The 13,117-nt window shown below is 37.3% G+C and overlaps 1 protein-coding gene across 1 annotated transcript in view; it reads left to right on the top strand.

Annotated features, from left to right (window-relative positions):
- Positions 1–623: 623 nt before the first annotated feature.
- The window catches only part of ADGRB3 (adhesion G protein-coupled receptor B3), a gene marked incomplete at both ends in the record, with an annotated part of 694,930 nt that continues 682,436 nt past the window's right edge, over positions 624–13,117 (top strand). The window contains one exon of the mRNA XM_080917177.1: positions 624–1,380. Coding sequence (XP_080773303.1) covers positions 624–1,380 — 757 coding nt within the window. The remainder of the gene's footprint in view (positions 1,381–13,117) is intronic.

Genomic DNA, 13,117 nt, shown 5'->3' with positions numbered 1-13,117 from the left:
GATGGTGATCCATCTGGAACAAATGACCGTCTGTGCTTTTAAAAGCTGTGGCTAGAATTTACCGCGATTACTTCTCACAATCCACAGAATCGGGATAGTGGGGTGACAGCTGCTTCCAGATTATCAGGTTAGATTTTTGTGCGATGCTGTTTACTGTATGCAGAAGACTGAGGGAGAGGGAAGGTTGTGTAGCTTGAGTCAGTATCTCAGCAATTAACATGCAGGTTATTGCTACTCAGAAGAAAACCTGTTTTCCTGCTTCACTTGATGGAATGATAACGGATGTGCAGGAAATCCTAGTGGGTGAATTAGGACATAACTATTAATAATCTATTAAATGTTATTTTTAAATTGAATGTTGAGAACTTGTCTATCACCAGCAACCACATGAGGGCGCTGTTCACACAGCAACTGATACTTTCCTGGCGTTATAAAATAAAGTCACCTGCCTTTTTTTTTTTTTTTTAAGGGGGGGGGGGGGGGCTTTTTTTTCTTTTTTTCCTTTCCGGGATTCTTGAAAACAGCTGGCAGCGATATTGGAAGGGTTTTGTTTTTTTCAATGCCTGTGGTCTTCTGCTTGCTTCTCACCTCCTTTGCCATTCTTACAGGCCAAATGACATAGGATGAAGGCTGTTCGTAACCTGCTGATTTATATATTTTCCACCTATCTCCTGGTTATGTTTGGATTTAATGCTGCCCAAGACTTCTGGTGTTCAACTTTGGTGAAGGGAGTCATTTATGGGTCCTATTCTGTAAGTGAAATGTTTCCCAAAAACTTTACCAACTGCACTTGGACACTGGAAAATCCAGATCCAACCAAATATAGCATTTACCTGAAATTTTCCAAAAAGGACCTTAGCTGCTCTAACTTCTCCCTTCTGGCTTATCAGTTCGATCATTTTTCCCATGAAAAAATAAAGGATCTTTTGAGAAAGAACCATTCCATAATGCAACTTTGCAGTTCCAAGAATGCTTTTGTTTTTCTACAGTATGATAAGAATTTTATTCAGATACGCCGGGTATTTCCGACTGATTTCCCAGGACTACAGAAAAAGGGCGAAGAGGATCAGAAATCTTTTTTTGAGTTTTTGGTACTGAACAAGGTGAGCCCAAGCCAGTTTGGTTGTCATGTTTTATGCACTTGGTTGGAAAGCTGCCTCAAATCAGAAAATGGGAGAACAGAGTCTTGTGGAATCATGTATACAAAATGCAGCTGCCCTCAGCATTTGGGAGAGTGGGGGATCGATGACCAGTCCCTGGTTTTGTTGAATAACGTCGTGTTGCCCCTGAATGAGCAGACAGAAGGTTGCCTGACTCAGGAGCTGCAAACTACTCAAGTCTGCAATCTGACCAGGGAGGCCAAAAGACCACCCAAAGAAGGTAAGTGCCCAGAGGCAGGGGGAATGGGTGCTGGGGTGGGGGAGGCTTTGCACGGAAGTAACCCTTCCTGTTCACAATTTAAGCCTTTCTTAAGCCTTTTGCTTTGCTTTTTTAATCTGTCAACTTTGAAGTGACTTGATTTGTGGTCTTCCTTGTTGAAGGACTCTTAAGTGAGTTTCAGCCTTCATGACCTTCGAGACAAGCAGAGGGGATGAGCAGCTTAGCAAGGTGCTGTAGAAGTATGGGTAGAATATTCAAGAGAGGAGAGAGATAGAAATGAGCCCTCAGTTGGGTTGGGAGTTGGTAAGGGGTTGGGGATGTGTGCTTTTATTCAGACCCCAGGTTAGAAAAATCTATATATGCTCCAAATGTGAAATGGACAAGCAGACGTCTTTCTGACCATGTCCAGAAAATGCCCTCCTCTTTCTTTCCCCTGGGTCTTAACTTCTCTTTTCCTGTGACTCCAGTAAGCACTCTATAAGAACCCTGTATAGACTCAGTGACTGCCTGTCACTGCAGTCATGAGAGACCAGTTTTACCCAGGTCTTTTGTGTAGAGTATTTAGTACAATAAATCCCTATACACACTCGTTGTCCAGTGAAGAGAAAGAGGCTGGAGGTCAGAGTCCCTGCTTTTCTGCCGCTGAACTCACCAGCAGAAGGGAGGGGTTGGTGGGAATTCAAGCACATGCAGAATTTATAAGACCTGAGTTCCCTCTTGCAGGTCTTTTCTTGCTGCTTTCTTTTCCTTTGGTGATCCATATGAAGAAAGATAGGGGGGTGGGTGGGAGAATGTCTCAGAAATGAGCTAATTGGGGGAAAGAAAACAGTACAGCGGAAATGCAAAGGAAGAATCCCAAGTATTAGTGACTGGTAGCTTTCAGCCATCCTCAGAGAGGGGGCTGGCAGGAGACTTGAGATTGTGGATTATTTTTAATCATGCAAGAAAGCATGACACATATTGAGAAAAATGACTTTTGCTTGGAAGGTTAATAGCTATGCTCCATTTGTCAGAGGACAGAACCAGTACATATTCTTGCTTGTCCCCCAGCCCTGCAACCAGAGAGTGTGTTGATTTCTTATGCAGGAAATGTTTTCTGATCTCCACAAAGATCCCAGTCTGTGAAAAGGGACAGCCAAGCTCCAGTCCCTCTTTCCTCTCCCTCCCCCAACAGAAGTTGTCTTTGTGGCCAATATAAAATTGACACGTTGTTGGAGAATTTTCTTTTAGGGTAGCCAAGGCTTTGTAGGAAATTGGAGCCAGCAAGAGGAAAGGGGGGTGGGGGGTGGGGTAGAGGAGCCTGGGCAACTTAATACTGTCTCTCTGGCTGGCTGCGATTTGGGGGGATGGGAAGTATGGAAGAGCAATGCCAGAGGGGGGAAAAGTTAGAAATACATGCAGGCTAATGGTAGCCAGGAAGGGGCAGAAACCTCTGCTGATTTCCACAGGTCAGTGTTTTCACCAGCAGCTGTGACGGAAGAAAACAAAGTAGTTTTAAATTACAGGATTTCTTTTCTCTAGTAAAAATCCCAGTGAAGCACTTACAACTGCAGGGAGGGTATTTAACACCATTTAAAACTCATTAGTGTCCCCTAGAATAAGAACTACAGTACACACGGAAACTGTGATGCCCCAATCTGTTTTTTTTTTTTTTTTTTTTTAAAAGATGTTACCAACCAGAGCAACCCAGCTTTGTTCGTCCTTTGAAGGACAACTGTAAAACTGTTTCTCCAGTGGTTCCAATTTGATAATCAACCTGACCCCTGATCAGATCAAAAGCAGAGAAGGAGTCTAGTTTCACAGCCCGTGTTCAAAAGCAAGTGAGAGAAGAAAAGTTGTGACCTCATCATGCATGCTTTTCAGGGATGTTCCCAGTGCAAACATGGGATGCCTGGAAGCTGTGTGAGATGCCCCTTTGATTTGTAGAAGAGTGGGCTGTAGGCATTGTGTTTGTAAAGCATGTGGAAAAAGACATATTTCTTGTGGTTGATCAGCTATAAAAAATGAGAAGGAAAGACTTGCATGGGCAAATACATGCTCATCTTGAATTTTTATAGTGTTAAGGGGGCCAAATGACTAAGTTTATGTAGTAAGGAAGATTTTTTTTATGCTGCATCAATAAATTTGTACAGGAGACTCTTTGTCATCTGAATTTGGGCTTTTTAATTGTCTAGGTGCCTGGAGTTAGAAAAGCAAGGAAATTTAGTTCCTCTTGACAGGCTGTAGGTTGTGCATTAATCAGCAATTCTTATACAATATGTATAATATCTTTCCTCATCTAATTCAAAGAAGACCTTTGTTTAGGATGCATAGTTGGAAAAGAATATGAAAATCTAGACACTAAATTGTGTACTATTACATAAAGTATATTAAATCTTAAACATTTTATATTAGCAACACGAAATACTGTGTTAAGAATGATTTATTTAAGATCATTTCAAGTAAACCACACAACGGCACCCATAGATGGAGGGTAATATTTATACGCTGAATTGCTGCTCACAGTCAATTCAGGGGTTTCTTCATTTTTATGCCATAACTTGGGATTCTATTTTATAATATAAAGTTTGAAAAACGTCAGCTGCATTTATAGAATTTGATGATCATAGTTTCTATGGAAACCCACTGAACTCTGACAGAGATATTGAGAAAATTAATACAAGATCACTCTCTCACAACAGTTTTGGGTACCCTCCACTTCATTCACCGTGTAGGTGGTGACTAAGGTCTGGTGTGAGCAGATCTACCTAGATTATGTCCTAGAAGTGCTTTGTCAGGAGATTCTTGAAATTTAGTAGACCTGACTGCAAAGGCTTTTGTGTGGTAATGATGTTCCGGGCAAAAGTGTGCCAAGTGTTGACTCTCCCGACTGTGCCCACTGTAGTTGCAACAATGGAGTTAGCACAGAAAATGAATAAGTTTTCTACAGTGGAAGTCTACTCCAAGAGATGATTTATGCTAAAATGTTACTCATCAACATGGAGAAGCCATTACTCTTTCTAGTGATACAGTGATTGCAAACTATGAACCTGAGCACTGTGCTTTATTAGAACATCTCACCTGAATATATTTAAGAAAGAACCTTTTTATAAAAGTTGTCTCTGACATTATAGTTGGGGGTGACATCTGCTCACAGAAAGTTGCCTGTCATTCACCTTGGTTTGTTTATTTATTTTTGAATCATGAAAGATAATTTTAATAAATGACTCTTCTTAAAAACAATGTTTTGATAGTTTAGATAATATTCGTTTTTTAAACTATGTATCATGAACACACGCACAAACACACACACATATATATATATCTACACATGTATAAAATATATTAATATACATATATTAAATGAATATTTTATAGCATATACGTTTTAATTATAAATAAATATAAATATATATTTGTGTATGTAAATATATACGCACACCCACATATATATTTAATGAAACCTAACAGTGGTATTCACATTGTTTTACATTTTCAATAACATGTTTTGTTACTGAAGATGACTCTGGACTATATAATTAGAATGGGCATTTTAACATTAGCTCTTTTATACTGACAAACTATTATACTTAGTCATTTATACTGACAGTATTAAAGCAGTTTGGACAGAAGAATTCCAGAGCAGAATGTCCAAGTCCTATAAGGATTCTTAAAGGAACCTTTGTTTGCTGCTAATATCAATGGCTCTACTTATGTGGAGGGGAATTGGGATCCCTGTATAGGTTCCAGGAAATGTGTACACACTCACTCATTTGTCTTTCAAGTGTGGCTATGCTAATCCTGAATATTCCAGCTCCCAGGGGAAGATTCACTGTGTGACTGTGTAAACTCTGGATGATGGCTGTGTGTGTTTGCGCGCGAGTGTGTGGTGAGTGTGTGTGTGTGTGTGTGTGTGTGTGTGTGCATGTGTGTGTATATTAACAGCATTTCAGTGACTACAGGTGGAAATGAACATTAAGAGAACAGAACTAAAAGGTTCTAAGAAGGGAATGTGTTAGTGCAGTGATTGCAGTCTAAAGGCAGGTAGGGGATCAACCGAGGAAAGAAGCCACATTGTGCCTTCTCTTCTGGAAGAAGATGCAAACCATATTAATACATTGTTGATGTCAGAAACTGATCTCCAAAGTGCTCTAATGATGTTTTGGAAAAAAAAACATGAAGGATACAGGTATTTAATATTATTTCACCATATTCATTTGGAAATTTGAATGTACCTTTTTCATCAGAAGATATAGTGCATACATTCAACTTGATAAATATTGCCACTTGAACAGTGGTTCTAGGTTGTGACCACTTTGGGAAGTTAATGACCTTTTCCCATGGGTCTTCAAAGACCATCAGAAAACATAGATATTTACTTACAGTTCATAACAGCAGCAAAATTACAGTTATGATGTAGCAACAAAAATAGTTTTACGGTTTGGGGTCACCACAACATAACAAGTCATATTGAATGGTTGTAGCATTAGGAATGTTGAGAACCACTGGTCTAGAAAATGATAATACAATTGCTACTTTGTTTCTGCTCACATCTCTGTGTTTCTCTCTTCTACCCCTTGCAATCCCTATGCAGTCAGAATATTTCCCAAATCCTTCCTGACAGAGTAAGATTACGAGGGAAAAACCATTTACCCATGCTTAGTAACTTTTAGCTAGCAACTATAAATATTGTAATGGCAGAAAATTACCAAAAATGAAGGCCTAGTTAAACCAAAATTTGATTTTATTTCCTCCCCTTTCTTCAATTTCAGAAGTTTACCTATTTAGGAAATATTTCACATATGCAATGTTTATGAACAAAAGCTCTTGCAATGCTATTTTTATCAGCAATTGCTTTATGTTGTTAAGAGACTTCAATCTCAAGTGAAGTGTACCTGGGTGTTTGTTAGGAATGCACACACAAGGTAGGCAGCATAAAGTTCAGTGGTCTTTGTGACTGCTGTAGATAATGTACTAAACTTATGTTTCCTCAAAAACTAAGGTAGGCACTTGACTTCCCTAACAGTTGAGCTTCATAAAACCTTTAATTTACCCTCCTTCCAATGTTAAGAAGACTCTATTGTTAATCATTTTGCAAGATGGCTATTTTGTGAAATACAATTTTCTTTAGAGTTACCCTGGTATGTTGTTGCCTAGAGAAACCAATTGGCTCTTGAGTCAAAAATTAGAGTCATTAAAAGTAACAAATGTTTTTCTGGGCTTAGGAGATAGCTCAGTCAGTAAAATTGTTGCCATGGAAGACCTGAATTCATCCAAAGAATCCTTATCCAAGGGGGGTTTGGTGGACTGCTTCAGAATCAAGAACCATGGAAGTGGATATCAAAGGATCCCTAGGCTTCCTGGTGATTGACATGCCAATGAGAGATGCTGTGTATCAAAAATAAAAAAGATGATGGCTACCTTGATGAGTAAAATCTGAGGCTGGCCTCCTCATGCATGTGCACATGAATCTGCCCCAAATAATCTCTCTCTCTCTCTCTCTCTCTCTCTCTCCCTCTCTCTCTCTCTCTCTCTCTCCCTCTCCCCCTCTCCCTTATAAAACAGTATGTCAGATCTGTCCTTGGACATAAATTGTCATTCCATATTATTTATTTTTTCTTAGAGTCATAATGCTTGGTAATGCTTATTGCTCAAGAGATAAGAAAAATTGTACTGAGTATGAAAATAAGTAATTAGAAAGTAACAGTTTACTTTCTGTCAATGTCTATGAAAGCCTTTCAGCTGAGCTTAGCAATGTTCTTCTTTCATACATCTGAGATATATTTTCCTCATTCTTTACCAGATGTACATTAAACATTCTAGGTGTGCCACTCAGTGGACATAAAGCAACAACTTGGTATGCATGGGCCTGAGTCTATAGAATGACTCAGCAACCTTGATATGTAACTGAGTCTGAGTCATCAGGAAACCAGGAATTCTACCCATGATACAGGAGTTGGATTTAGGGAGATTATATTTATCAGTACTTAGCACATTTCTCAAGTTGTGTCAGAATGTCAATTAAGTGTGAGTTTTTTTTTTTTTTTTCCCTCTCTCAAACTCCTCCTCCACTGGGTGGTTCAAAACAGTTTTACTTTTTTATTTCTTCACCAAAACTCATATAGTTCATAGATTTATCAATTCTTGTAAAGTGTTCTTATAATGCAATTAACAAAATATTCTTTTAATTGTGCACAGTAATACGGACAAGATAACTCAAGTCCAAGATAAGTTGACTCCCAATGTTCAATTGAATTTGCCCAGTAGTTGATAAGATTTCACCATGGTTACTGCCTTTGTTTTTAATCTTCCTTAGGAAAGCTGAACTCACAGCCTCTGTTTCTTCTTGCTAGGAAGATGCAGAGTATAAAGTAGGCAAAGTGATACTACCTGATGTGTCAGGCAAAACATTAGCTGTTATCTCTCTCTCTCTCTCTCTCTCTCTCTCTCTCTCTCTCTCTCTCTCTCTCTGTGTGTGTGTGTGTGTGTGTGTATCTGTATGTTTGTATATGTGAAGGTGTCTTGTATGTGTGTGTATATGTGACTGTGTTTGTGTATGTGTGTGTGAAAGAGTAACACCATTAGGTTAGAAACAGTCTTTCCTTGGTGCATTTGCTGATATGCAAATATTTATTTCAGGATAAGGAGTATGCTGAGTTTTAAGCTGCAGCATGTTGTGTGTGAAATTCGTTGTTTTAGTGAACACATACCTATAGACATAACAAGCAAGCAATGCAAAACAAAACAAAAAGGCTTGTGCTGGGAATTTTAAGAAAGGTTTTTATTGTTTTTCTATGTGAACATAGTTGAAATTTCTGAATAAGCCAAGACAAAACTCAAACAAATGCTGTGAAATGTAATGCATAGAAATTGTAGTTGAACTCCATTCTAATTTATGATTAATTAGGATGTACAATACAGAAACCTTACAAACTATGCGTTATAGATGAAATTATTTTTCACTGAGACATAGTTCCATTAAGATTTAATATCTCTGAATGCCCAAGAAACAACTCACAGACCATAAGAAGCTTAAAAAGAAAAAAAAAAAGAACTGCCAAGAGTGGAAGCCTCAGTTCTTCTTAGAAAAAAAAAAGTGTATAGCACCTTCTACAGTGGGGCGCACCTAGACCTTAAATCATCAATAATTCAAGAGCTAAGTATATAGCCTTGTGGCAACTCTTGGTATTTAAAAATCATTATGTTTAATCTTTACACACTAGGAAAACTTTGACTATTTCCAGGTTACATTTTGTTTTACATGAACTTTATGCTCATTGTAACTAGTAAGATTTCAATGCATACCATCAAACCTTTAAAAAACTCAAGTACTGACAAAAACATATTTATATAGTTTTATGCAAAAATGCTTTAAAAATCTGTACATGTATCTCTGTTTTTTAAAAGTAAATTTGAAAAAAAAACAAAGAAACAAAAAAAAAGCTTTAATATCTGCTGATAGTAAAATTGCTTTTTACAGTGTGGTAGTTTTGAATATTGAAGAGTTTTTTTTTTTTTAATGACATTAGTGTATTCTATTTATCTAGTTGTTTGTTATCTGTTAAATTTTGATTGTTACACATTCATTTAAAAGATTCTCTTTAAACAAATGAGGTGTTTGAAAGCCTTTAGAAATATTGCTCTCGGAATGACAGGGAATTGATAATATCTTAGATTGTGATTTAGTTATTTGTATTTGTCTATAAATTTAGGGCATTTTAATAAAATTCCATTAAGCCTCATGAGTTTATGTCCATTTTGAATTAGATAAAGAAAGTATAGCATTTTTAGATTTCTGTATTGATGGAGACATGACTAATACTCAAATAGATCAACCCAGAGGTGTATGACTCATCTTCGGCTGGAAAGCCGCCCTTTGGAGATCTCTGCTTATAGGCAACCAAGCTATTTAAGTTAAATTGTTTCCAAGTATTTCAATCTTCGCTGCACTATACAAAATGAAGGTTATATTTGGACGTTTGCCTTGCAAAGGAGTTCTCTTTAAATGCCAAAGGACTCTCTTCAAATCTGCTTTAAATTATTTAGGAGAAAAATATGGATTTGTCGGAATCTCTTTGAATGAAGAATGGATGGTTTTAATAGAACAGTGAGCTATCCGCCCCCCCCCCCACCTTCAACTTTTGACATATTCAAATATCAGTAAGAAAGCCAAGTGAATTGCTTCAGCATTGATTTGAAGATTTCGAAGTTTTCTTAAAGCAAAATTATAAAATATTCTCTGTAGAGTTCTGTTGATTTATCCTTTAAAATGTGGTACAAATATTTTACCATTGAGAGAATAACCTTGCTAGCTACCTTGTTATTAAAGAATATTTATTTATCTTAAGTTAGTAAAGAAAGTTCACCAATTAAAAAATCCATATGAAATAAAGGTTAGCTCAAAGTAGAGTCACCTGGGACATGGAAATCAAGGAATTATCTCAATTAGGTTGGGCTGGGGGCATGTCTCTAGGGTATTTTTCGGGGGGGGGTGGTAATGATTGATATGTTAGGGTACAGCCTACCCTGGCCCCTGTTACCTCTAGACAGGCAACCCTAGGTGTATATGGAACCAAACTGAAGGGGCCATAGGCAGCAAATCAGTCAACAACATTCCTTGAGGTCTTCTGTCCCCAGTTTTCTGCCTCAAGTCCTGCCTTGATGAACTATTGCCTAGAAGTGTGGGATGAAATATATCCTTCCTGCCTCCAGGTTGCTTCTTGTCAATATCTTATTGCCACAACACAGAAAGCAAAGTAGATCACAGTCACTTAGAATTGTGATAGTGTTGTTTGAAGTTGTTATCAAACGGGAGGTGAGTAGTTTACATTATGAGAAATGAAATAGCTGACTGGTATTCCAAGAGTTTACCTTAGATCATGCATTTCTTTGGGACCTGGAAACTGGAAAAATATGACAAAGTTGGGAACAGAAATGACATCAGAATATCAATGGAATCATATAACAATGCATTAAATGCATGCAAACATTATTACTATTATTATTTAAAGATTTACTTATTATGCATGCAGCATTCTTCCTGCAGGTATGCCTGCAGGCCAGAGGAGGGCATCAGATCTCATTACAGGTGGTTGTGAGCCACCGCATGGTTGCTGGGAATTGAACTCAAGACCTCTGGAAGAACAGCTGGTATTTTTAACTTCGGAGCTTCTCTACCCGAGGTACATGTAGTCATTATTAACACAGGAAATTTGGATTCTAGCACAGAGAGTTATGAAGGTGGAAAGACTTTTTGAAATGTAATATGAGGAAATGATAAAGTTTTGTCCAAATATTTACCCTCCTGAAAATTTTCTCCTGTAGTTCCATTTAAGGTGATAAAATAAACAAATAAAATAAATAAATAAATTTTGGGAAAAATCCACCTAATTTCTACACTTATGTCTCTAAAAATATTAATACTTTAATTTCCATTATACATTTTTGAAGTTTTAAAGTCCCTTTAGGAAGTAAAGTACATAAACATTTTATATGTATAAAGAATACAACTCAACTTCCAGAACAAGAAGTGGGAGCTTGCAGACTTTTACTTCAGGTATTACTTATTTGGGTGATGACTGTGTAAGGTGCATACTATTTATACTCATGGCATGTGGCCTAAATGTTCATGATGTACCTTTTTGTTTTTAATCACTCAACCAAACAAGAAAGTACTGGACTAAATGAATAACTCAGGAACATGACGATAGTCAAAGTGGTTTCTCCGTTGTGGGGGAACAGGGACCTAAGTCTCACATCCTCCAATGTTCTACATTTTTCATTGACCAGTTAATAAAATCTTCATCTGCAAAAAAAAAAAAAAAAAAAAAAAAAAAAAAAAAAATGTACTGGGAAGATCACTTCAGCTGAACACACTTAATGTCATACTAGGCATCTTTAACATCCAATAAGAAAGAATGTGGTTATGTAGAATGTTCGATACCCAGTCAGGACAGCCATCAGAATATGACTTAGGATAAGAATGCTGTGACTAGTTCAGTGGTTCCATCCATCAGATTACTGATCTGTTTTGGTATGTATTTAAAACATTTGATTATTTACTTAAATACAGTTTTATTATCATTTTGAGTATAAGCTCATTATGTTTAAGAGAACAGGTTTCAAGTTCATTTTGTCTGTTTGTCTAAGTATCCTAAAATGATCTATATGGTATTTTTAATTCTTTGTTAGTATCTTAGGAAATCTGTGGTTTGGAGAAAGACTGCCTTTTTTAAAAAAAATATTTTACCTAAAGGGGCCTTGAAGAATAGCCATTTTGAGTGGGAGATTATGGGGGTGAGGGTGTGTACTCTTTGTTCCTGGTTTGGATTTTTTCAGTGGGTTCCATGCCCCCATTGAAAGTGGCAGGGACTGCTGGGATTAACAGACACAGTCAAATAGCTTCAAGATTTCAACAGGAAAGAAAATGGCTGGAAGGCAAAGTTAGTTCTAGCTTAATGTCATTGAGAAAATGAAAGATAGGGTGAAACAAAACATTTTGTTTGGCAGATGGGTCTCATGACAAAAGCAAAAACCATAATCCCAAAACTTCCTTGTTATATCCCAAACTGTCAACAAAGCTTCAAGTTTTGCTGAAAGTTTAATAAGAAATAGAATGCTTATTTCTTCTTTTTTTGTCTAGCCATTACTTCTTTTTCTTATTGTAGAAAGTAACCGGAAAAAAGGAAAATAATTGATTTTGCATTCTGTAAATTTATTCATACAGCTTAATGAAATTTGGTGAACTGGAATCCACTGGATATGTGAAAAATATTTTCAAGTTGCCAATAGAAAATAATTCCACCGTGGAAAGGAGAGCACCTTGGGAGGGCAAAAAATCTGTTTACTTTATGTAATCTTTCCACATTGATCTGGCAAGTTCTCAGGAACCTGATAGTGCCCTGCAGACTGAGGAGTTTCAGTTTATTTTGGCTTCCCAGAGAGGTCAGCTTCCTTACCGATCGTTCAGCCTGTGGTCAGCTCCTTTTGGCTGGCTTCAGTTTTTGTAATTTAAAAGCTAAGTAGGGTATATGGCTTAAGTAATGAAAAGTGTCTACAGAGTTAATGCAGTACAATGACACTTAATTTTAATAAGCGTTAATTTCAAATGTGTAGGAAAGAAGCCAGAAAGCAGCTTTTAAAATCATAGCTTATAGTATGTTAAAAAAATTCTACTCACCTAAACAATGTAACATTTTATCCTCTTGTGGTTTCTTTGGGATTTTGTGACAACCACAGGTTGGTGTTGAATTGCTTGTAAAGGGCATAAATGAATTTTAGGCATAATAAATATACCATGGGGTGGCCTCTGGTCTCTATCATGAGACCACAGAAACCACAAAAGTGGAGCAATGATATTATAGAGTAAAAGTTGATTCTCTATAGCTGAACTGGCCAAGCTTTGGGAAAGAAGCAGATGGCAGGATGTGAAGCCATACAGCTGGTTACTCCTTAAAAATCTGTGCTATTGCTTTCCTCTATGTCAAAGTCAACACATAGAAGATTAAAGAAACAACCGACCAACAAGATATTTCATTGTAGCAGTCAGAAGGGTCTAGAGCCCTGGGAGTTAGCCCCTCCCTTCTCTCTGTGCCAGTCCCAGAAGCAGCTGCCCTTGAAAAATTACTGTGATGTCTCAGTCTGCTTATGACAGGATCTGAGAAGGTTATATCCACTCTCTTCTGTAAAACAATCTCCAATATTACAAGCACCTCGAACATATAAGAACCACTGTTCTGTTTTTATTATATTCTGGGTA

This window comes from Micromys minutus (assembly GCF_963924665.1).
Source record: "Micromys minutus genome assembly, chromosome: 5".
Taxonomy (NCBI): domain Eukaryota; kingdom Metazoa; phylum Chordata; class Mammalia; order Rodentia; family Muridae; genus Micromys; species Micromys minutus.
The sequence above is the reverse complement of the archived record's forward strand: the minus strand, read 5'-3'. Positions and strand labels throughout refer to the sequence as shown.